At 44.5% G+C, this 26,183-nt stretch overlaps 1 protein-coding gene across 1 annotated transcript; it reads right to left on the bottom strand.

Moving 5' to 3' along the window:
* Positions 1-1,516: 1,516 nt before the first annotated feature.
* Positions 1,517-14,044, bottom strand: IRF6 (interferon regulatory factor 6; the record flags this gene model as incomplete). The annotated part of the gene is made up of 8 exons (XM_080698504.1): positions 14,021-14,044; positions 12,844-13,020; positions 8,469-8,673; positions 7,148-7,276; positions 4,734-4,907; positions 3,432-3,824; positions 2,584-2,702; positions 1,517-1,741 (listed from the first exon to the last, which is right to left on the bottom strand). The coding sequence occupies exons 2-8, from the start codon at positions 13,015-13,017 to the stop codon at positions 1,517-1,519; spliced, it is 1,419 nt and encodes a 472-aa protein (XP_080554630.1). The 5' UTR covers positions 13,018-13,020; positions 14,021-14,044.
* Between the last annotated feature and the right edge of the window lie 12,139 nt (positions 14,045-26,183).

Genomic DNA, 26,183 nt, shown 5'->3' with positions numbered 1-26,183 from the left:
TTCAATTCTCAGTAACAAGAAAACACTGGGGATGGAGGCTGAAATAGGAGGATCATAAGTTCGACAACAGCCTCAACAACTTAGCAAGACTCTCAGCATCTTAGCAAGACATTGTTTCAAAACAAAAAAATAAAATAAAATAAAAAGGGCTGGGGGTGTAAAATTCCCCTACTAGGAGGTAGTTTAGTTTAAGGGTAGCAGACTATATGTGGGCTGACCTGACACAGACATCAGTATTCCAGAGGACTGGGGCCTGCCATTGGAGATTAGTATCTGATTTTTTGTTTAGGCATTAGAGTTTAAGTCATACATAATTTCATCTTATAGAGAAAAGTTATGAAGGGACTGTAGCTAAAGAAAATACCAGACAGTACCAGTGTGAGACAGAGACACTGCAGTGTTCAACACTGTGTACTCCTGACCTCCTTGTTCATACCCAGACACCTCCCCTAGCAAGGGAGATAAGCAGCTTTGTGCTAAGTGAGCCTTTTCCAGAAGAGCAGTGCCCAACCCTTCTTCACCCTGGCCTTAACACACCCAACACCTCATTTTTCCCAAATGCAAAAATCCAAATGACAGGAAGACTCATAATATTAAGTCTTCAAGAAAGAAAAACTGTCCCTTTTGTAGCCAGGAATATATTCTGGATGGTCAGTTCATGTCCAGGTCTTCCTCAGAGAAGTAAACCTACCACTGAGTCACGTGGGCTCACCCCTAACATATACAAAGTGGTATTCATGAGGTGACAAGGTTAGCACCTGAAAACCCATTCTTTCACAGAATCCCCAGGCTTCTGTGTCATCAGCTTCCCTTTAGAAGCTCAATTTATGAGCTTTTAATCTACAGGTCAGGTGACTTTCAGACTCTGGCACCCATTTCTATTTAGATATCAAGCCTGGTTGCTAAGCAACACCCAGTCAGCTCCTCTCCCTCTTACTTCCCCCATCAGGGAGCCAGTTTACTATACTAGCAGAACAGGTCAAACAGAGCCCAATCCTGGCCAGATCAGTGCTTGAGGGAACTTTAATGAAGCAAGGGGAAAAATGTGGTGCATGAACAATGCAGAAAGGTTAAGATCTAGGTAGTCTTTTTCCTTGTAAAAGTAGAATGAAGTCAACTGAGTCAGGATTTTAAAGCTGAACGCAATTTCGGGCATCATTCCAAATCTAATTTATTTACAAGTGAGACAATTGAAGCCCAGATTTCAAACGACTTGTTCAAGGTCACGTGAGAAGCAAGCTGCAGCTAGAACCCTGGTGTCCAAACCCCAGACCAAATATTCTTCTCCTATATCACACTAACATTGAAAAGTTTAAAAAAGAAAAGGAAATTCTGAAGAGTGATTTTTCCATAAATTAAATCAACTTTAAAAGCGAGGCACATTTGGAGAGTCATAGGTTTCTAACATTGTTAGGAGATAGATATAAAGCTGGTTAAATCTGAATATTTAAAAAATTCATATGTACAATATTGTAAAAAAAGAGAGAGAGACAGAAAGAGAGAATGACATTCCTGATCACTGGGCAGGTAGGGCAGGGGGCAGTTGCATGCTAGGGGTGGGCTGCATAGGCTGCCAGCTTTCCTGGGTTTGAAGGATTCGATACAGCTGCTTCAGCTGAGCAACAATGTTATCTTTGATGTCCGGAGTGGAGATCTGCAGGCGGACACTGCCACTGTCAAAGGATCGTGTGAAATCACCAGAAAACATCTCATAGATCATCCGCGCCACCACTGGAATGACCTGTTTGCGACAGAGAAAACACATATGTGCTGAGGAAAAGTTCTTTTTAATAGCAAGAAGGACCCAAGAAGGAGGAAAAACCAAGCAGGCCCAGGAGAAGCCCCAGCCCCGCTCCCATGTCTAGATGTAGGACACACCTCATCTCTCCAGACCATTCTGCAAAGATTCATTCTAGAAGTTGGCTCAACTGAAGGTAGAGAATCTAGATGTAGCATCACACCACATGCTTAAATTATGACTGCTTACTTAGCAAGACCAAATGTCATTTGTTTTGTACAACCCCTGAGCCCAACCCCAAGTGGCCTTTTGCCATTCCTTGAATAAGATTACATTCATAAAAACAACTCAAAAGGATTTTGTAAGAAAAGCTGGCAAGAGTCATATAAGGTTTCAGCAAGACTCTAATGTCAGTAAGAGAATGAAAGATAAGGTCCACCAAATCAACTGCCCATTTTAAGAACCTCACATTCTCCAGCTTGGTTCTACTATACAACACCTAAGTCTGTGTTTCCATTTGATGGGATTAAAATACACGCAGGTTGCTGGGTGTGGTGGTGCGCGCTTGTTATCCCAGCGCTTGGGTGGCTGAGACAGGAGGATCGCACAGGTTCGCAGCCAGCCTCAGATACTTAGTGAGGCTCTCAGCAACTTAGTGAGACTCTGTTTCCAAATAAAGTATAAAATAGGTCTGGGAGTATAGCCCAGAGGTAGAAAAGCCCCTGGGTTCCATCCCTAGTACCACACACACACACAAAAAGGAAAATACACGTAGGTTGATGAGTGCCCGATTGAGACTTGACCTGGCAAAAAGAAGAGTTGTTGACATATCCTTATCTCCTTACCTGTACCAAGATGAGTTTCCTTTCCAGGGGTTTCCCATCCGGCCATTCCTCCCCAAAGCATAAGTAGATCTCAAATGGTGGCTGCTTCTCTATCTGTCCTTTTTGGTGGGCAATGAGATCTGCAGAAGAAAAAGGTCGGTACATTGGTCCAGTACATATCCATTCGGTAACTACCGTATTTCATGCTGCTCACTATAGCCCCTAGTGACATATGGCTGTTAATTTTAAATTAAATTAAAATAAAATAGTTCCTTAACCGCATTAGTCACATTTACATGCTCAATGGCCACATGTGACTAGTGGCTACCATATTGCACAGCACTAATATAGAATGTTTCATTACTTCTGAGGGTTCTAGTACACATCATTGATCTAGACTTGGAATTCACGTCCCATTGTAAAATTCACATCTCCATACTCTCCCTAAAGCTGTCTGTTTAAATTTACCACTCAAATATTTCTCAAAAGAAAAGAGTATATTTTTTACTGAATATAATGAAAAGAATCACCTTTCAAAGTTAATATAAGCCGATAAACATTTGGGGGTTAATGACAAAACTGCTTCCCTCTTCGGCCGCTGAGGGAACCATAATCAGTCTACAATTAACTTCCATGTATACGGCCTTGGAGTCCAACTCTCCATTGCTGAGGTTGCTTTTATTTTCTAGAACCTAGTTTTTTTGTTTTTTTTGTTTTTATCATTTGACTTCTTTCAGAAAAAAATCTTTTGGTTGTGATCTTTGCTGGGCCAAGAAAGGATGGAGGAGAAAGGGAAGGATAGAGGAAGATAAACTTCCAAAGAGCAACTGCCACCATCAACCTTCTGGGGGAAAAAAAAAAAGACTCACCACTCAGGAATGTTTCCAGACAAAATAGCTTGACCTTCTTTTGTCTCTCAATCAGGTTGGGGGCAACAAGTGATGGGGCACATGGCCCAGACCAGTACACCTTGCACTGGCACAGCCTGATGGCATAAATGGCATGACCGCTGACCTCCAGGATCAGTCCTCTGTCCATGACGTCCAGGAGCTTGCTGGTGAACAGCTTCTGCTTCTCATTGGTGATATGCTCTGGACCTGGGAATTTGACCTGCTCCAGGCTGACGGGACCAAACAGCTCCTCCTGGTCAGGCATGGGACCCAGATCTCCATAGAAGAGCCGGCAGCCCTGGGGGTTGCTCACGGTCATGGTCTGCCCATACTCCTTCCCACGGTACTGAAATTTGATGTCCAGGTCAGTCACTGCAAGGTGAGATACGACAGTAAAAGTGCTGCGCCACTGCCTGTCCATCCCTAAGACTCATACAAGTCCATCAAGATCAAGCCACCTTTCAAGAAGGCACTCAGGAAGGCCACTGCCACAGTTATCCTTCCTGCAATAAAGGAAGACATCAACATATCCCCGAAATCCCCACACACTTGCACTTAAGCAAAGGTTTTAGGGCCTATCTACATTATCCCTGTTCAATTACCACACCCCAAAGACTAGAATTTTGGTGCTGGTATCTCATGTTGTCTAATTTTTACTCATTGTTTAAAGAAGCTAGAGGAATAAAAAGAAATACTAAGCTATCTTTCTGAAAATCACACATGTGAGTACATTATGGATCTAACGATAGACCATAAAAGGATAATTCATCACAAAGTAAAGTTTTTTACTCAGCGGGTCTCCATTTAACCCAACAGGCCTTACAAAAGCTACTTAGCCTCTTAGACAAAGTTTTAGCTTTTGCACCTCTTCTAAGTAGAATGTGAAAGGGAAACCAAGGCAATGGCATTGACTCTTAATTGTACCAAATTCAGAAAGAGAGTCTACGTGACCAGATCCATGGCCACTAACTTCCCTATCCGACATTTGGTCTTGTCATAATCCTCAAGTCAAACTAGCAAACTCAAACCTCCTACTCACCTAGGAGGTGAATAATCTGGAGCTCTAGCCAATCAGAGTGTCCCCATGGGCACACAGGCATGGATCAATCTTTCTTTACTTTCCTGGTGACTCACTCAGTAGCCAGGAAGAAGACACAGATGGTGCCTGTGGGGCGGGCAGACCTACTCTCTAGGTAGCATAGAAATGGAGGCAGAAGGCACAATAGGAAAGAAACTGTAATAAGAGAAGAAGATCCAGCAGAGAGGTAATGGTTCACTTACTTGGGAGAGAGCTGATCCACAGCTCTGGAGAGCTATAGAAGGGCTGGATAGGTGCCTGGGGCACTTCCATCTCCACAGGTTCTGTTTTGGGCCATACCGCTTCAGGGCTGCAGTTGCCCACACTGCAGTTGCCTACACTGCAGTTGCCCACGCTGGCCGGGGCCATGGGAGAACCTAGAACATAAAGGTGTGGATGAGCAGGCAGAGCCGCCACGCAGGCACATCACTTGCTCTGAGGCTCTAAGAACTCACGAAGTCCATAGGCAAGAACCAGACACTAAGCCACAACCTAATGAGATCTCTGAGACCTATAATTCCCTGACTCAAGAAGATTCCCCAGCTTCTGCTTCCGAAGCATCTTATTTCTCCCATAAACTCGTAATTCTGAAAACTTTTATTTGCTAAATATTAACATAGAGTCATGAGTTTTCTTGAGGAGTTAAATTAGAAAGGGTACAAGTGTGAAATTCTCTGCTACAAAATTTGGCCCCAGTAATTAAACAGAAGCTGGTTGTCTTCCATAAAGACTGAATTAATAGCTTTTAATAGCTTCTAGTAAGTATTCATGTACAGAAGTTCTATTAAAACAAATACTTTTACATGCATAAAATGTCTGGAAGGATACTTAAGAACCTAGAAAGATCTGTCTCCTCTAGGGAAAGAACTGGGAGCTTCAGGGAGAGGACGGAAGAAAAACTTTTCAACCCATCCCCTTCTTGGACCATTATGAATTTTAAGCCATGTGAAGGTGCAATTCATTCAGAGGTACCAGTTAACTCTAGTCTTATTCCCCTGCTACTATAAAAGTTGATTTGATCCAAAGCCTATAAATTTCTCCTTTTAGCCTCATTTCTTAGTCATCTATTCATCAATAATTCTTCTCCCTCTGTCCCAACAGCTCTGAAATTACAAAGGCTAAATTTCTTTGATCCTCTGTGTCAAGTCTGATTAAATCTATGTACCCATTTTACTTTTTGTTTTGTTTTGTTTTGCTTTTTAGCCTTTTTTTTTTTTTTCCTTTTTGCGGGGGTGGAGAGGGTTCTGGAGGTTAAAACCAGAGGCATTCTACCTCCAAGCTATACCCCCAGTCTCGTTTTATTTTATTTACTTATCGTGAAAGAGGGTCTCACTAGGTTGCTGAGGGTATTGTAAAGTTGCTGAGGCTGGCCTCGAATCTGCTATTCTCCTGTCTCAGCCTCCCAAGTACTGGGATTATAAGCATTCACCACTGCATCTGGCTCTTTTTTAATATATATCCCACAATTTCTCCCAAAGGAATATAAGGCAGTCCAAAACATAATGACACACAACATTAGCTTTAATAAAATATGAACAGAAATAGCAAATCGGGATCTTGGAATAGATTACATCCTTTTACGGGATGAGAATAACAGAATGAATCTGCCAAGAATACGGGAAAGGATCCCACATTTCCACATGTCCAACTCTTAAAATTTCACTAAGTGGGAATGTAGCATGTGGCAATACTGACCTAGAAGCTTTCCATAAAATTTTCCTGTACCCATCATTTGGGTGCCAATATCTAAATGTCAGGATAAGCAAACGAGGGACCAGTGGACAGACAATAAGTGCTATTCCTGGCTGTCAAAGGTAGGGACCCCGAAATCCTAAAGAAAGCATCTTGACATAGTAGGTTTTCCAGATGGCACTAGTTATATCTCATTTGACCCATGCCATTCAGATGGTACTTAAAAAGGCCGTGGAGAGCTGCTGCGCCTGATGGGAATCATTTGGCTAGGGATATTTCAGAGAAAACTTGAAGATGCTGCAAAAGAGCAATTCCACTTGTGCCGGCGTACCCTCGGAAGGCGCAGCAGAACGCTCAGAACTTGCTCTGTCACACAGTGGCCTCTTAACCCCTCAACACATTTTTCCTGAGAAGCTCAATTCAAAAGTCTACAAAAGAAAAGTTCCTTGCAGATAAATCCTATCAAAGCCTACTACCAGCAGCTATAGAAACCCCGTGTCTCCCAAGATACAGCCTGAGTAGAATAGTCCCTGTTTGGGAAGTGACAAGAAATTTAGGACAAGAGAAATATTCAAAGCATTTGCCTACCATTCATAAAATGATATCTGCGCTTGCCCTAAAAGAAATTGGCCAAATTTATAACCACTGATATAGCTGTATGTGGGATTGGAATAAGAATGGATTTAACTTTTTTCTATCTTTGAATTAGATGTTCTTTTTTTTCCCCAGAACCCACTCCACTGCACTGGAATAACTGGGCTGGCAGAGTGTATTTATCTATGACTCCTGTTTGCCAACAGCAGCAGTCTGGCCACAAGGTACAACCACAGCTCCCAGGACAGTGATGGCCAAGGGGTCCACAGTTTCAAGGCCAAAGCCCCTTAGATCCTCCTTATCCCTCTGTACCATCCAGTATCCCACTCACCATTGATGTTCAGGAAGGGGAAGGTGTCCTGGATAGGAACATGGTGCTGCGACTGATCAAGCTCATCTTCTTCGTCATCTTCATCCACATCATTATCTTTCTCATCCCAGGGAGCAGAGCCTGTGGATCCTACCAAGACACACAAGCCACAGGTGAGCAGTTCCCCTTGCTCTGTCATGACTGCAGCTGATCCACCACCTGAGCTGGGGACTGCCAGCACAAAGGCTCCCGGGGTCAGTATGCACCCTCAATGTCCTAGCTAAAAATGGAAACCATTCTTTGGTTGAGAACTAAGGGTTAATATGCAATCTCTCTTCTCTTTTCCTACCAGAAGCTACAGACCCTACTCCCTTCTCAGAGACCTTAATCTCTACATATTAACATTGCTACACATTAGCTTCCTACACACTAGCATTCCTTTTAAGAGCTCAGAAACAACAACTTTTAACCGGGCGTGGTGGCGCACACTTGTAATCCCAGCATTTGGGAGGCTGAGACCAGAGGATCACGGTTCATGGACAGCCTCAGCTACTTAGTGAGGCCCTCTGCAACTCAATGAGACCTGGTTTCAATATAAAGAATAAAAAATAGGGCAAGGGGTGTAGCTCAGAGGTCAAATGCCCCTGGGTTCCATCCCCAGACCCGCAAAAAAAAAAAAACTTTACCCGTATGAGAACATGAAGCACAGACCCCTCCCTCATGGGAGCACACTGGCTTCACTTTCACCGAACTCTTCGTCTAAATTATCTGGCTCTGAGTATTCATTAAGCATTGAGTAAACAGGATCCAGTGTTTTTCTCTCAGCAAAAGTATTCTACAAATGAAATAACCACTCACTCAACATTTCTAAAGAACATAATAGCTTTTACACCTTTTATCAATTGATTCTTTTAATAGCCTTTGAAATAGGCAGGAAAGCTGAAATCCCCACATTTTAGAGCTGAAGAAACTGAGGCTGAACAGGCCCAACAATTTGATTCAAGTCCCGTAAGAAGTCAAACAATAAGAGACAAGTTCGGAACCCAAATAAGTTTTAATTCCTCCTCCTTCAAAACTACCTGGCCTCCCATGTCCCAAGAGAGGCTACATTGACAGCAGAACTCTGTACTCCCTCTGCTTTCTCATGCTTTGAGCATCCTCGGTAATAAGCCTTTCCAAAGTGAACAAGATTTTGCGGAGTGTACACCGTTTGTTCCCCTGGTTCTTTCCTAGGGGAAGACTTTGTTTTAGCAAACTCAGACTGTTTTCAACTGACTATTTCTAAGAGTCCAACCCAGAATCTGACCTATCGCCCACCTTCTCCCTGCACGTGGGGCCTTACCTGGGTTAATGATCGAGCCCTGAGGCTGAGGGATGTCACACACTTGATATATCTTCACCGGGTTCATGGGCACCTCCTTGGTACCATCATACATCAGGTTGAATTCCCTGCTCTTGTTGAGAGCACAGCGGAGCTGAGCCTTCCATTTAGCTGGGTCAGGGTCATCTACCCCTTCTTGATACTTGCCTGTCTCTACAGCCCATGCCTGAGGAATGGGAAATCACAGTGAGTGCCTGCTATAACCCAGAACTATTGCAACACATGCATTCACCCCTTTTCCTACAGACACACATCCCTGTGTGAGTGCCCGACAATGTTAACCATGATTTACAGAGATTGCAGCAGGAAACATTGCCCTTAGGACCAGGCAAGGAAGGGCCAAAGGGAAATTAAGCTCTGTGCAAACACAATCCTTTGAAAGGAGGAGCCTTATCTCAAGCCTTAGCACCAGTACCTGTTAAGACAAACAGTGCTAGAATTAAAGTTTGAAATAATGAAATTTCTGGAGCAAATACGCAAAGAAATGCTCATGGTAACTCTGGACATCAGGATTTCAGGCAATCTTTCTTTCTTCTTCTCTTTATCTGTTTTTGACATAAGTTGCTTAGACAACCAATAAGTAAAGGAGTATGGCAGATGATACAAAGCCTTTGGCTTCCTGATCCCCTCCCTTCCATTTTCAATCTCATGCACAAAGAATTATAAAAAAACCAAGTGCCTTTATGAGGCAGAAGTTACACTGTGAAGGGTTAACTTGCTTCCCTGGCTGAAGACCTCGAGTCCTAATAAACCCATATTTGTCACCTTTCCCTATTTTAAAAACACCTAGTGCATTGGAAATCTCATGTCAGCCACAACAGTGGCTAGTGGCAGGGACTAACACCACTTTGACTCCTCTTCTCTAGTTTCTAGATATGGGAACTACCACCACTATCCTGGACAAAGAGAACAAGGTATTCTTCCAGTAAGGAAAAGAAAAACCCAGGTTACTCATTCCATAGGCCAAGTTTCCAGAAATAAAGCAGGAAGTAGAAAGCCAGCCCTACTTCCAGGCCTAACAGACCTTCATGTTACCACTCACAAGATACCCACACTCCCTGGCTGCTAACATAGTCCCCACGCTTTATTCAGGAATGTAACACCTGCTGATGCAGAAAAAGGAAATGTCATTTAAAAAAAAACACAACTCAACAGAAGCAGCACTCACTAACTTTTTCAAGCTGACAGGGTATATCACTTGTCCAAAACCAACTCCCTGTGTCTGGTTCTAACCACAGACTTTTTCCTCAAGCTAAAATGGAATTTTTCTGCCCTATCCTTGAGATCTCTGATCTCCCTCAGTCATTCCCTGCAGAGCCTCACAGTTCTGAGGAAGATTTTCCTCAGAGCTAATCTAAATCCTCCTCCTTCTCCTCCTCCAACTCAGAATCAATCTTCTCAGAATTGGGTTCCTCTGCTTGTTTTGTGGTATGGACGGAAGGGCTTTAACAAATTGTGCTGCTCTAGGCGGCTTAGCCTTCAAGCCCTAACTGATGCTCTTTTCCATCTCACCCCCTAAGGGATTTCAAATTTGAGTCCCAGTGTCTGAGAGGCGTATAGGTAATCACCTGGTCTTCTTGGCTGCTGCCGCCCCACATTTTCCTCTACTAGTTGCTTGGTCCTCTGTGTTCCTGTTCACTCTGGTTCCACCCAGCTGACTTGTGCTGTGCAGATTTTGGCAGAAGTTTGTGAATTTCTGTGGTTTCCCTAAAGCCCTGCCCCCTCTATGGAGAACAGCTAGACTAACCCAGAACCACAGCCCCAGCTTCATGGTCACCATGCAGCATCCCCCGAGGCCCACTCAGATGACACTGAGGACCCAAGTTAATGTAGCAGAAAGCTGTACTCTGTGTAACTGGAATTTCAGAATTAGGAAAGGTGGGCCTATGAAGTACCATGTGGCAATCATTGTGACATAAACATTGCTTGTTCAAACCCATCCTGGCCAGGCATGGTGGTGCACACTTGTAATCCCCGCGCTTGGGAGGCGGAGACAGGAGGATCACGCAGGTTCAAAGCCAACCTCACCGGCTTAAGAGACCCTGTTTCCAAATAAAATATAAAATAGGTCTGGGAGTGTAACCCAAAGGTAGAAGAGTTTCCAGGAACCCCAGTACACCAAAAAATAAAAAATAAAAATAAAATAAAATAAAAAATCCTGAGTCTTGTTTGGAGAGAGTCTTATCATTGTGTAGGCCCTTATAGCTCTTCCTAAAATAAAGACAATCTATATTTTTATGGTGCTTAACAAATCCCTTCCCATACTTGACTTCACTTGATTCTTGCATAATTCTGTGAGACAGACAGCACTGGTTTCATTCCCAATTTACTAGAGGGGAAACTGGAGCTCAGAGAATTTCCATGCCTCGCTCAAGACTTCCCAAGCAATTGATGGCAGTAGGATTTGAGGCCAGATATTTCTATTCCCCATCAGGGTTAGAAAGGGTAGTGTGATGGTAGGAATGTTGTAAGGGACTAGACAGAAAGACATGAGTTCAAATCCCGGACCCATCATTTACTGAGTGTATGATTTTGGAGAAGTTACTGAGCCCCTCTGAGAGTTGGTTTCTTCATCTACAATGCAAAGGTACTACCTCCCTCACAGTGTCATCACGAGGATTATATGAGATTACAGACACAGGTACCTGCTGCACAAAGTGCCTCACCTGCAGATTTTGCCAAAGGCTCAACAGAGGTTAGGCTCCATGAAAGCACCTTTACCTTTTCCTGATCTTTGAGACCCTCCCTCAGCATTCTGCAAACATATACAAGGATACAAACAAAACAGAGCAGCCTCCCCAAAGCTTTACTCAAGCCGCAGGCATATGGGTCACCCTCGTGGGTGGGGCTTTCAAGAATCAGCCTCTTCCCCATTGCCAGCACTTCAGTAGTAAGTCCAGTTTCATCAAGGCCCTGAGGGAGGCCAGCTAGGCAGGCGGATCCTCTTCTCAAAGGACCTCTTCACCAATAATTGGTGCTGATTTACGGATGTTTTCCTTAATACTTTTAAATTATTTATATCTAAATTAAGAGTGCTTATTCATATTCTTCCTATGTGCCCTCGGGTCCATTTTCTCTCTGCCTCACTCTACACCTGACATAACCCAGTCAGGTGGGAAACTTCACTAGGATGGCTTTCGTACTTAGAGAATAAAAACATGAGCTGGGCATGGTGGTGCATGTTTGCAATCCTAGTACTTGGGAAACTGAGACAGGAAGGTTGTAGGTGTGAGACCCGCCTTAGCAACTTAGTGAGACTTTCAGTAACCCAAAAAGATCCTGTTTCAAAATAAAAACTAAAAAGTAATGAGGGTATAACTCAGAGGTAGACTATCCCTGGGTTCAATCCCCAGTACCACACACACACAGACACACACACAAAAGAAATAAAATTTAAACTTAAATAATTAATTGTGTGTGTGTGTGTGTGTGTGTGTGTGTGTGTGTGTGTGTGTGTTACTGGGGATTAAACCCAGGAGCATTCTACCTCTGAGCGACACCCCCAGCCCTATTTTTTATTCCTGAATTTGAAATAGGGTCTCATTGCATTGCAAAGGGCCTCACTAAGTAGCTGAGGCTGGTTGCAAACCACAATCCTCCTGTCTCAGCCTCCCAAATGCTGGGATTACAAGCGTGCACCACCACGCCCAGCTTCACCATTAATTTTTAAGCAGAGGTTATGAATATGGGCAAAACATTTTAGTATCAAAAGAATAACTTGCTGGGGGTCTCCAAATTCATCTTATAGGCTGTGTTAGGAGCCTGCAAATGTCTAAAAGTTCTTGCCCAGGCCAAACACTGCTCTTCATGGAAAGATCCCTGAGAAAATGGAGAGGAAAGAACAATGGCTGACTGACCCAAGCACATCACTATAACCTCTACAGTGTAGCCAACCATCAGATCCTCTGGGACATGAATTGAGTACCTTCAACCAATAAAAAAAAAAAAAAAGGTTTCAACCATTATACACATGCCCCATGAAGGGGACTTACTATGCCTGCTAAGTTTATAAACTTCATAAGCCTGTTTCTCTTTTGTTTATTCATTTGTTGTAGTCTAGGGACCTAACTCAGGGGTAGCTCTATCACCAAGTTACATCCCATCCCTGTTTATTTTGAGATCTGCAAAACTGACCAAGCTGGCCTCAACCTTACACTTCTCCTGCTCAGCCTCCCAAGCCACTGTGATTGGAGGCGTGTGCCAATAAACGTGCTTCTCATTAGAGTTTTGGATGTAGTATATTCCTTGTGCCAAAACAGACTAAGCAAACAAACTCAGAAAGGTTTGAGAAAACCGAGGGGGGGAACCCAAGTTGGATGGAGCAAAAGTCCTTTACCTTAAAAATGGTATTTTCTTCTTCCTGTTGGGGGCTATGCCGTGTGGCATGTTTCCATGGAATCTGGAAGCGTTTGGAGTCTCTGTGTAGCCAGATAAGCCCAGGGTAGAGGCCACTATCCACCTGGGCCACCAGCCAGGGCTTCAGCCGGACTCTGCGGGGATGGAGGGCCATGATCTGGGGAACGGGGAGGAGAAATGGAGAGAACTGGAGAATTAGACCAGTCCCTGGGACCTCTTCCCAGGCCCGTTCCCGTATGCTCGAGGTACAGTTTCACTAGATTACAGCAAAGAAACTAAATAGGGGAATAAACCATTCCAGGTGGGAAAGAAAAGAGGTTAAAAGGTTCTTTTGATTCTTATTCCAAAGCCATTTATACTTCATGCTCTAGCCAAATCAGACTTATCATGCCAGTAGATCACATTTCTTCTATTTAAATCCTGAAGCAGAAAAATAAAAAGGTGATGTCATCCCTGCTGGAACAGTCCTTCCTGAAGTACCAAGAGCTTTGGAAGAGAAGGTCAACTGCTCTTTTCAATCTCACCACAGGAGAGGGAAAAAATAAAAAAACGTTGTGGGAACAACACACCTATGGGCAAGAAGCTAAGCCCGTTCTCTTTTCAAAGGAGATGACAGAAAGGGACTGAGAATGCTCCGGTAAGAAGTGGCACCATCTGGTGAGAGAAGGAAGTGAGAGGCGGGCCTGGATTCCAAAGTCCTCACTTACATGGGTGAGCAGGCAGTCTGTCTGTCCGGGCGTCTGTCCCCGGGGATCTGAAGAGCCAGGCCGGGTCGGCTTTTCTTTCTCTTGGCCACTCAAAGAAGATTCTAGACCAAGAAAAAGGGGATCTCTGGGAGAAGGTTTGAGACAGTGGAGACAAAGTTCTGAGAACACGTCCCCGTAACTTCCCTCAGAAGGCCCACAAGAATCAAATCCCACGGTCCCTAACCTTAGTGTACTAGACACAGTCATGAGGACAGCCTCCTTGTCTAGGTCTGTTTATCTCCCCACAGAGGCCGGAGTGAACCGATTGGCTACCGGCGCCAGCCTGGGTAAAGTCTGCAATTGATTCACATAAAAATACATGGGCACAGTTGATAACACCCGACAGCAGCCGGCACTCAGCAGAAAACAAAGGCCTGCCTGGGCTGGGCGCCTGAAGAAAAAACTAGTCACTGGAGAATGGTTTGCCTGGGATGTTGTGTTTGGACTTTCTGGTGTTTTTATTTTGTTTTTACTTAAGATGAGAAACGGACGCCTAGAAAAATAGCAGTCACTCAACAAATATTTGTTCACCAGCTACTGTGTGCCAAGCGCTGTGCTAGGTACTAACACTGAAGCTCAGTGTTTTCATCAGAGTCCTTTTTTGAGGAAATCCACATTGGAACTGCTAAAGCCCCATAACAGCCTGAAAGTAAGTGACCTTCACACCTCTACTGGATCTTAGTTCTGGACCAAAACCAGTTGAAAGCTCTCACTCAGAAGCTTAGCCAAGGAATGGCCCCCAGTCCCACTTCTCTCCCCAGCCAGACTCCAACAAATGCAAAGAACCCAAACCCAAGTCAGCCTCTGGCACTTTAAGAGCAAGGTAGGAACTGCTTTCACCTGAGCCTTTTGACCCAATTACCAAGTCCTGCAACTGAAACCTTCCCCCTGGGAGCCCAGCTCATAGTGGGCCAGTGAGCTTGGCACACAGTGTCCAAGTGCCCCGTTCTTCACCTTGGCTTAGGGTATTTTGTAGGGCAGCATGCGAAGCCATTAAACCATGCAGGACATGTGCACCTCATATGGAGAAGGGAATGCATAGTCTCCCAAGGGCAAGTTCTACCTTCTCCTCCCCGGTCCCAGCTCTGCTAGAAGGGGGATGGGGATAGAGAAGGAAAAAGAGAATAGGGAAGTAGACAGCAAACCAATCGACCTAGTTAGGGGCTTGTGATAATTCTCTTGCAATACTAGTAAGTCCTATGTCAGAGTCTATCAGACGCATGAAATTCACCTCTTGACTGATCGTGGGCTTACTGTAGTTGATCATAGCTATCAAGGAAAAAAGATGAGGCAGCCAGGCCGCGATAAGGAGCTGCACCTAGTGATGGGGAAGGAGGAGCAGCCACCCCTGGAGATCAGTGACGAGGATCTAGAGCCTGGGTTCTCAGTGTTCTCCCAAGATGGCACTATGCATGAGCAACCCCGCCTCAGCCCATAGAAGGAGCCCCAGCCTGCCCTCCTCTGTGCCCTGCCTCCTTCGTTGCCAACCATCTTCACTGTCTAAAAGCCACTCAAGATCTTTCTTACCTGCTATTCAGTAACTAAGACTCTTAAAACAGGCAGAGCGGAAAATTTACAAACCACCAAAACGCCAACAGAAGCATGGTTAAGTTCTATTTAGAGGCTGCAATATCAAGCAGCCATTAATAATGAGTGTTGGAAGAATTTTTATTGGGTTTGGGGAAATGTTCACAATATGATATTGGGAGATACAATATGATATTGTGACATACAACACTGAATGTATAGTACTATCTCCGCTTTATACCATAATGTATTCAAATGCACAGACATGGACATGGAAAAAGGAAAGAAATATACCAAAGCAACATGACATTTGTAATGGTTGCCTGGTGATGGGATTGTGGGCAGTTTTATACTCTCCTATATACTTTTCTATATGATTTATATATATATATATATATATATATTTTTTTTTTTTTTTTTTTTTTTGGTGGTACTGGGGTTCCTGGAAGCCCGTCTATCTCCGGGCTACACTCCCAGACCTATTTTATTTTTGGAAACAGGGTCTCCTAAACCAGCGCGGCTGGCTTCGAACCTGCGCGATCCTCCTGTCTCTGCCTCCCAAGCGCGGGGATTACAAGCATGCGCCACCACGCCCGGCCTTATATGATTTATATTTTGACAATCACATTTCAATTTATAGTTTTAAAACACTAAGTATTGTTCTATGGTTAAACACCATGTTTTTAGTGGAGGGACACAAACTCTCCCCCACTCTCACAGGTCAGATGAGCAAGAACGGGATACTTAGGTTTTGGTATTTAAATGAGAGGTCTGGGTATGGTGGTCTGAACCTGTAATCCCAGTACGTGGAAGGCAGAGACTGAACTCAGGTTCAACACTAATTTTAATCATAGAACAATAACATTTCTTGTGAAGGATAATAACAATCCTTTATACTTGCTGCATGGGCTTTTCAGTTTTACACATACTTTTAATGTATCTGATTTCATCCTCAGGATCCTAAAGTGGTATTTTATAGCTGGATTAACTGAGGCATGAAAAACTGAATGCATTATCTATACCCCAGACACAACACTCCTGAGTCAAAGTGAGCTGTACCAAATCTTGCCACTGTGCCCTGAATCCAAGTCCCTCCTATCTTCCTCTACACACTAAGAAAAAGAACCAAAAACAACAACAAAGACCCCCTGGAGGCTCAAATGAGTGTGTGAGGAGGAGACTGCAGGATGCCCATTTTCAAGTTCATGGGCAAAGACAAGAACAGACACATAGAGGAAAAGGCCTCTCTCCTGCTAGCTTGCTGAAATCAGAGCTCTCTTTTTAAACACTCTTGCCACTCAACCTTCACCAAGTTGAAATCAGCCCTGGTATCTCCAGCTACTGGAACAGCTAATTCAAGGCCTATATCTCTAACACATATTTAACCATCCAAAGGACAAAGATGCCACCCATCCATTCCCCTTACAGAGATAGAGCAGGGAGACTTTCAGCCTCCCTGGGGCACTAACTGTCCTCACTCACACTCAGGGTTCCAGGGGGCAGATCCTCTATAAACACCCCCCACTGCTGCCTTCACAGCCCCTGCCCAGACCAGTTTGCAGGCACTTTTTGCTACCTTAAAGCCAAGAGATGGCTGTCAGTGGTTTCGCTCAGAGTGAAAGACACCCTGCCATTTCTTGCAAACAGATCTTAGGGGCAGTTCCATTTTTCCCTTCCTCCTGAAGGGAACTGAAATGCTGCCCTAAGTTCTCCAGGCTCCCCTCCATTAAGTGTATTAGCCCTGTTTAGGGGTAAGTTCTGGGCTCTTGCCATAATCTCCACACCTTTCCTACCTGATGGCTGAAGTTGGGGAGGTGGAGAAAGGTGTGCAGGGTAGTGGTGGTGCTGTCATGTTTTTTACAGGCATCTAACCCTCAGCTTCAATCCCTGTTCAAGCACCTTCTCCTCTCTCTTCCTTTCCTGGCTGGCTCCCACTCTTGATATCCACCAAAAGAGGGCAGGGGCCAGGTGACCCGTTGCCACAAAGCTGACTTTCTGGAAAGAGTGGCACCCCAGGTCTCCTTTCCAGCCAGGCCTAGGAGATCCCCCCCCCCCACCGTCTCTGTACCTGACTGCAGCCCCTTCAGGCAAAGAGGGCCTCACCCCCACCCCCCAGCGGCCACGCCTGGCGCCACCTCCCCAACACCTAGTTTGGCTACTTGGAAATCTATGGGTGTCTCCCAAGTCCAGGCCGAGAGGCCTGACTGTGCTAAACAAACCCAGGTAAGGGAAACAAACCGGCCAAAACTCCTGGTCTCCCTCATCCCCAATTTCCCCAAATACTCACCAGGATCAAGGGCCGGAGGGCCTGGGAAGTTTCCTCTGGGACAAGGGCTCAGAGGCCAAGGAAGTTAGTTAAAACCTTAGGGGAGTGGGGTGGGGCGCCTTAGAGCGACCAGGTGGTGAGGGGGGTAGATGGGGGCCCAGTGAAGCGAACTCTGTTTTGGGAGGAGGGAAAAGGAGCCAATTCCGCGTGAGATCGGGAGGGGCCCAGCGCTACAGAACTAGGACCGCCCCCAAGCTACCTGGAGGCTGGCGACAGGCACCCAGCTCCGGTGGGTAACCCCAAAGAAAGCTCTCGTACCCACACAAACTCTGTCGTGGACCCTTCCCCACCCAAGGAGGTGTCTCCACTCCCTCAGGGTGGTCTCTAGAAATTGGCGTACTCACCTTTCCTCAACTGGTTACCAGAAGCGGACGTCCCTTCGAAGCAAGTCTGCAGCTGTGATCACCGGCCGCCACCGCGCCCCTCGACGGCTTGGCCCAGTGGCGCCGGGCCCCGCGCAAGTGGGGACCGCGGGCTCCTCTCCGAGTCGCGCACCAGTCCTTACCTGCCCAACCCAGGTGCGCCGAGCTCACGTCAGCGCCTCGCCCCAGAGCACCACTGCCTGCTCCGCAGTCTGGCCACGCCTTCCAGGTGTGGCCACGCCCTCTGGCGTTCGGGATTGGTGGGTTGTAAGAAACATGATACTCTGCGTTCCTGGGCTGTCCGCCCCCGCCCTGCTTCTTCCCCAAACCACTCCCCCGCTTCTAACCTGGGCTAAGAAAAGTACCAGACTCTGGCCTCGCCCTAGTGCCTCCGGGCTGGTGGTCCTGGGAACTGGAAGCCACTGGGAGGTCAAATCTAAGTCGAGCCTAAGCCTTCCCACCCTCGTGCCCCGTAATTACCTGAGGTATGAAGACAGTTAAGCACAAATAAGGGCTTTGAGATTCTGATTAGGCCCTATTACCCGTGGAGCTGGCTATGGGAAGAAGTCTCTCGAATACTAAGTCCTATCCCTGTGGCTTCCAGGACTGGAATTCTGTTGTCTCTTACCTGTGCGATCCAGGAAAAGTTACTCAACTCCTCATGGTTTCAGTGTCTTCATTTATTCAATGAAAACAATAATTCCCGCTGTTTCTAATCTACATAGGATAATGATTAAAATCATTGGCTCTAAGGCCAGTAACTAGTAGGTTTCAAACCCCAACTCCATCAGGTATTACAGACTTGAAAAGGTTTCTGAAGCTCCCTGGGCCTTAATTTCTCATCTGCATAATGAGGCTAATAATGGTACCTACTCCTAGGAATGATGTGGGGATTCAATAAATTACTATATATAAAGTGTTTGGAACTTATCAAGTTGATAAGTATTTGGCATTTATCAAGTATCATGTAAGTACTTGCGATCGTTATTGGTTGTAAAGACCAAAAGTACCTTATAAAAAGTGCTCCACAGCATAAGAGGGAATCCTTTGTTATTACTTGAAATTCAACCCTGGGTGCTTCACCGTCCCCATCCACATGCTCACTGAGAACTGTATACCAGAAAAGAACACAAACTCCCCACTCGAAGTACTGCTATGTCACAGGTCAGATGGAGTATGGACAGGGCACTTAGGTCTTGGTATTTAAAGTAATGAGGGGTCTGGGTATGGTAGCCTATGCCTGTAATCCCAGTACTTGGGAGACTGAGACTGGAAGAATTCAGGTTCAAAGGCAGCCTCTGCAACACTCTCAGCAACCTAGAGAGACCCTGTTACAAAACAAAATAAAAAGGAATGAGGGTGTAGCTCAGAGGTAGAGTGCCCCTGTGTTCAATCCCCAGTACTACAAAAAAAATAATTAAATAGCTAATTAATTAAAATAATAGAAAAGAAACTGAAAGAATAGTGTCATGTGTTGAATTTTATCCACATGTTAATGTCCTAACCTCCAATGTCTCACAATGTGAGACGGGGTTTTTGCAGAAGAAATCAAATAAAAATGCCCTATTTCAATATGACTGCTCTCTGTATAAAGGGAAACTTTTTGGACAGAATCAAATAGCATAGAGGTATCATGATGCAAAGAGACATAGGGAGAAGTTGGCCATCTACAAGTCAAGGAGAGAGGCCTGGAATTGATCCTTCCCCCACAACCCTCAGAGAACCCCTTCATTTTGGACTTCTAACCTCAAGGACAAGGAGAATATGAATTTCTGTTGTGTAAGCCACCTTGTCTATAGTTCTTTGTTATGGGAGCCCTGGTAAGTTAATATAAGTGAGTTGGAGAGCCCCAGATTGGTAATAATGTGGGCTTGTTCCTAGCCCAACTGAGCTTTGAAATGTAGCCAGCAAAGGCCTGGGAAGGCAGCAGGGCCCTGAGGCCTGACTCAGGCAGCCTCTGTCTCAACCACTGCCCCGTGGCCACTCTTCCCTCGCCGGGAGGGGCTAGTTCACCAGCTCAGCCTGCTCTTTACTGCTAATGAGCTGACTAAACAAGCAGCATCTTCCATTTGGCCCAGGGCTGGGCTGCTGAGACACAAGCAAATGCACACCACTGGGATGTGTGTGCAGATTGGGGAGGGGGTTGATCCCCTGCAGAGTGTCATTTGAGGGGATCTCAAAGCCCAATGGCATTTAAGTATGAGCCCACACCCAGACACTCATTTTTACACCAATTGAAATTCCCATATCTAATGTGATTCCTTAAGGATCTTCTCTAGAAGACACACATTTTAGAATCAGGAAAATTCAAGTTAAAAGTGTCTTTCTAGCTCCTCTAGTCCAGGGCTCAAAGTGGCTTAGAGATGTTTGTTTGGTCCACACAGTGTTTTGTTTTAGGGGGGTTTGGTGTTTTTTTTTTTTTTTCTTTTTTGGTGGTACTGGGGTTCCTGGAAACAAACCCTTCTACCTCCAGGTTACACTCCCAGACCTATTTTTATTTTGGAAACAGGGTCTCTTAAGCCAGCGCAGTTGGCTTCGAATCTGTGTGATCCTCCTGTCTCCGCTTCCCAAGTGCAGGGATTACAAGCGTGCACCACCATGCCCAGGTACACAGTGTTTTAAATGCCAAGAGATTGCACATAAACATCCAGGTTCACGCTTTTTTTTTTTTCCCCGAACTAGTGCTTGGACCCAGGGGCATTCTATCTCCGACCTACACTCCTCCTCCCCAAGCCCTTTATATATATATATATATATATATATATATATATATATATATATATATTTTTTTTTTAAATTTTGAAACAGGGTCTTGCTAAGTTGCGGAGGGCCTCACTAAGTTGCTAACCTGTGCTTCTCCTGTCTCAGCCTCCTAAGTACTGAGATTACAGGTATGCACTACCACACCCCACTGATAATATCTTTTAAAGAGTCATATGCCCTGGACACCCTGACCATCGGTTCCACCAAGGTAAAAGCAGCCCTTTTAGAGGAAAGCATATATTACATGCAAGACAACTCCACTATGCTAGGCTCACGATTTACTTTCATTACCTGACCCTATAGGCATCTAAGCTCAAATCCTCCTTTTTATATATGAGAAAACTGAAAATCCCAGAATTGTCAAGGGATTTGCTCAAAGTCACAAAGAAAATTGTCCATAAAACCAAATCCAGACCTTGAACTCATAGCTCTTTACACTGGGATCCTTCTCAGCACCCCCAGATAGTACATTCAGATTGGTCCTGCTCTGTTAACTACTAGAAAAAAATCACCTGTGGTTCTAGGCACTTTTATTAGAGTGAATGAAACAAAGCTCTGCTTCCATATCAGTCCACTGAAGAATCAATGAAAGCTGGAGATCAGGAGGAACTTCCTGGCTCTTCCCATGAAGAGACCTGGCAATAGGCTACCCTGAGGTCTTCTTTGTTCCAGACACACCTCACCTAGTTTGATCTGGGAGATGCGGACATCCCGTGAGCCCCGTAAAGGACCCTGGACGAATCAGTTCTTCTATATTCTCAAAAGACCTCCTTTGAACCAGTCCTCGGTGATGTTAACCTGCAATCCCAGATTATTTAAAAGGCTGAAGCAGAAAGGTCACAAGGTCAAGACCAACCTGGACAATTTGGCAAGATCCTGACTCAAAAATTATGTTAAAAAGCCCTGAGGATATAGTTCAATGGTAGAGCACCCCAGGGTTTAATCCCCAGCACTGCAAAAGAAAAGAGCTCTGCTGAGACTTAGCTGTCCCCGCTGTGGCTTGGGCCTGCGATGCTCCCATTATTTTGCCCTCCATCACTGCTCAGGTGGGGCATTGTTGACTCACCTGTGAGTCTGAGTTTCAGCAGTGGGATGTACACTTCAGCACAGGGGCCTGATTCACAGCCGCAAGGAACAGGGGAATTCCCTCCTTCCACTCCCAGTCAGCTCTTATTTTGTGGGGAGGGGCTTTTTCACGACTCAGAGACTTTGACCTCTGTAATATCAGACATGTGACCAAAAAAAAAAAAAAAAAAACCCATTAGATCCAAATCCTACTCTTTTTTGGCAGAGCAGAGCGCACGGTAACTGGAAACCTTCCCAAAGGCATCACACAGTGGAGAGCTCAGTCTTGCTGGAGTCTGTCATAGCAAAGAATCTCTGAGGTTGGACTGCAATTTGGTGGGGCTGTTGAAAAGGGGAGACACCAAGCTCAGTAAACCAATTCTGTGCTCTCTTAAAGGAACCCAGCTGCCAGACACGGGGCACAGTAGGGCATGTCTGTAATTGCAGTGCTTGAGAGGCTGAGATAGGAGAAACACAGGTTTGAAGCCAGCTTCAGAAACCTAGTAAGAATCTAGTAAGGTGTCTGTTTAAAAATAAAAAAAGGATGAAGGTACATACAGCTCAGAGGCAGCCTTCCGTTTTGACATTGTGGAGCCCATCCTTTTTTTGGCCCTGCTTTATCTCTGCCTCCACCCAAGTATTTCAGGGTACCAGGGCAGATGAGTCTAACGCACTGCCTGAACTAATTGGTTGTTGCTGCCTTACTTATGCCACTCTACCCTATCCTATGAAGATGCTCCAAATCCCAAAATCTTTGAGATGGCAGGGAGCTGCAGCTGACAACAGAAATGAATACATGAATTTTGCTTTCCAGTCCAAGCAATGAAATAGACTAGTTTGGAATGCTAGGAAAATTCCCCACTAATGTGTGCAGAGTTATTCATTTCTGACTCTCTTTTTATCCTTGAACCAAAGTCTTCCCAAAGAAGCAAAATTCTTTATTCCAAAGCTGTATCTCTGTGGAAGGAGGAAGAGAAAAATAAGGCTCAGTAAATCACTTGGAAGTGAGCTCCCCCGTGGGGCCCTCCACATGGTCTTTCTTCCCTTCAAAGCAAACTTAAAAGTCTACTTCCCGTCTCACTCTGGCATGGACGTTTCAATCGGTTCTAAAGACAGCAACCTTGAATGGGAGGGTTCACCGTTCTGATTTCAAATATGTTGCCCTGTGGGGACAGAGCAGTGACTTGACATTGGTTTCATGATCAACAGCGAACAACCTATCCTGTGATTATTTGCTCCTTTGAAATGGGATACTGGATGAATTGTGTGTGGATGGGAATGACCATCACTGGTGTCACCTATTCTTTATTTCTTCTGTTCAAATCACTCTCTCTGGGACTCCATCAAGTCATTGATGGCAGCCAGACTTTTTAATTTTACTCTTACAGGCCACGAGCTCGAGGCACAGTGCTGGGCTCATGAGAGCAAATGAGCTCTGGTTTTAGAAAAACAAGGTATGTGTGGACACAGAATCTTCTGGGGGATCTTTGTAGCAAGATGCTGAATTTCTGTTCAATATGATTGACTAATTAAATGTGTTATTCTCTTTTTCTCTCCCCACACCACCCCAGTACAATGACAGTAAAGAAATATATATATATATATATATATACAGACTAACCCACAAGTTAAGGGAGGAAAAACAGCATGGGAGGGGAGGTAAGGACTAGATGAGAGATTTCAATTAAATTATTAGAAGACAAACTATGTTGGCAAAAATAGGGCTGTCATTTTAGTTATAAAGCTATGAGCACTATTTGATTTTTAAAACAAATATACATGACACTGTGGTGTGTGTGTGTGTGTGTGTGTGTGTGTGTGTGTGTGTGTGTGTTTTACTGGGGATTGAACCCAATGGCATTCTACCTCTGACCTATGCCTCCAGCCCTACTTTATTTTTTACTTTTTTATTTTGAAATATGGTCTCACTTAAGTTGCTGAGCTTTGCTATGAACCTGTGATCCTCCTGTCTCAGCCTCCCAAGTACTGGGATTACAAGTGTGCACCATCACATCTGGCTATCATTATGATTATCATATCAATGATTATCATACCATTTTTTGAGGTACTGGAGATGGAACCCAGGGGCATTCTACCTCCAAGCTTTATTTTCTATTCTTTATTTTGAAACAGATTCTCACTGAGTCACAAAGGGCTTCACTAAGTAGCAGCTGAGGCTCGATCCTCCTGTCTCAGCCTTCCAAGTGTTGGGATTATAAGCGTGCGCCACCATGCCCAGCTTCATATCATTTTTTTTTTTTTTAAGGAAAGAAGAAAGAGTCCTTGTAAAGTAGCTGAATAAATGCCACAAACACCTACTAGTTCCAACAAGGCCTTGCTCTGATTCAACTCTAGAGGCAGCACTGAGCCCCTCAGGAAAACAAACAAACAAATCTCTTTGGAATGAGTCAAAATTTATCTCCAAGCCAGGTGTGGCAGTGCACGCTTGTAATCCCAGCATTTGGGAGGCTGAGACAGGAGAATCAAGGTTCGCAGACAGCCTCAGCTACTACTTAGTGAGGCCCTTTACAACTCAGTGAGACCCTGTTTCAAAATAAAGAATTAAAAAAAAATAGGGCTGGGGGTGTAGCTCAGAAATAGAATGCCACTGGGTTCCATCCCCAGTACCACATAAATAAATAAATAAATAAATAAATAAATAAATAAATAATCTCCAAATTTCTTTTTCTCACTTCCTAAGTGTATGAGCCTCGGTTCACTTACCTCATCAATGAGAAGACTGCCTACTTCAAAGGATTGACAAGAGGACTAAACAAAATAAATGCATCTCAGTAAATGTCATTTTTCCCATCCATAACCATCTTTAGGCAAGGATATGGCACCGTTCAAGGCACCCAGGATTCCCATAATAAAAATATGTGAAGAAGTATTTTTCTATACATTTGTTTTGGGGGCAGAAAGAATGTGAAGAATCTTATTTCTGTTGACTGGATTAGGAGCAAGGCCCAAGTGTGGATCTCAGAGCTTAGTGAGTGATTCCCTGGAGGAGTTATTTAGTGGGGAATTACTTAGTGAGTGGTTCACTAAAGGATGGAGATAGGACAATATAAATGAAAGATTCTTTGACCAAGTATCAGCTCCATCCCTTCATCCTTTGACCGCTGGAGCTTTCTCTTAATGTGGGCTGCATGCTCCGACTCAACTTAGACTAACCTCCTAGACAATAACCTCCTGGCCAGTGGAAAAGACAAAGATGGTATCTACATGGTGTTTCCACTCTCTCTAGTGGCTCTAGACTGGCCAGGAAGTCCTACAAATCCCCTTCCATCCTAATTTTTCCTTGTTGCCTAAAAATTTTTTGTGGCATTGCATTCAGGGGTCATTCAATCTCATCTTGGCCTCTGGATACCAATGGCCCAAACTCCATCTCCATTCTCATAGCTTAAATCCTAGAATTGTTTGGGCTAAAAATCTAAGGTCTCAGGCACTTTTTAAGGTGGCTAGATACCACAGAAGAAAGTAGAAATAGACATAAAAATATGGGAGTTTATGTCAGGCATGTTGACTCATGCCTATAATCCCAGAGACTCTGGACCCTGGGGCAGGAAAAACACAAGTTCAAGGCCAGCCTGCGCAACTTAGCAAGACCCTGTCTCAAAATAAAATCTAAAAAAAGGGCTGGGGATGTAGTTCAGTGATGGAGCAACGGGAGTTTAAACTCCATTTAAACGCTTTCATGCATCATTTAATTTCATTCACAGATTATTACCTTGGTTAATGTTCATATTTTGTCCTCACTTATTGGAAAAATTGAGACTCTTTACAAATTGTCATCAGTTGGAAGGTTCCTGGGTCCAACGAAATCTCAAGTGGACTGTTTACATCTTGGAGGGTTTCCAGACCATGTGACCCTCTGGGCATTTCCTTATAGAAATTCTTCACAAGTGAGTGAAGAAAGGATGGGTTTGCATCCCCAGTGCTCCAAAAGAAAAACAAAAATACAGGGATTCAGTGTTGATCTCATATAACTACTGGCTGGGAGAACTCTCAGAAGCAAAAGGGATTTAGAGCTTTGTGAAGTAGTCCAAGACCAAAACTCTGGGAGCATAGCACATGAGACAGAAGTATCATTCCTTTGTTCATCAGTCGGCAAATATTTATTGAGCATCTACTATACAACAACAACAGCAACATCCCTTCCCTTTTGACACTGTCTGCTTCCCATGGCCCTGCTCCCAAAGCCCTGCTCAAACTTCCACTTATGTGTTCTTCTACAATAGTGAGCAGCTTGTAACCCAGCTCTTAGCCCCATTCCGATCTATCTATCCTACAGCCCTCCTCGGCTCTGGTCACACCCTCCCGCTGCTTAAGAACACCCTGTGGGCTTCTAATGTCTACTGGATCAAAAAAAACTTTATTCTCTCACCCAAAAAATGTGTTTTGTGTATCTACTGTGTGCTGAGGGCATAGCAGTGGGCAACACAGACAGATGACAATTTCTGCTCTCATTGAGGCTTATATTCTAGTGGGGGAGACAATGAACAAGATACATAAGTAAAATATATGAGTT

The sequence above is a fragment of the Muscardinus avellanarius genome (assembly GCF_963383645.1).
Source record: "Muscardinus avellanarius genome assembly, chromosome: 7".
NCBI classification, from domain to species: Eukaryota; Metazoa; Chordata; class Mammalia; order Rodentia; family Gliridae; genus Muscardinus; species Muscardinus avellanarius.
The sequence above is the reverse complement of the archived record's forward strand: the minus strand, read 5'-3'. Positions and strand labels throughout refer to the sequence as shown.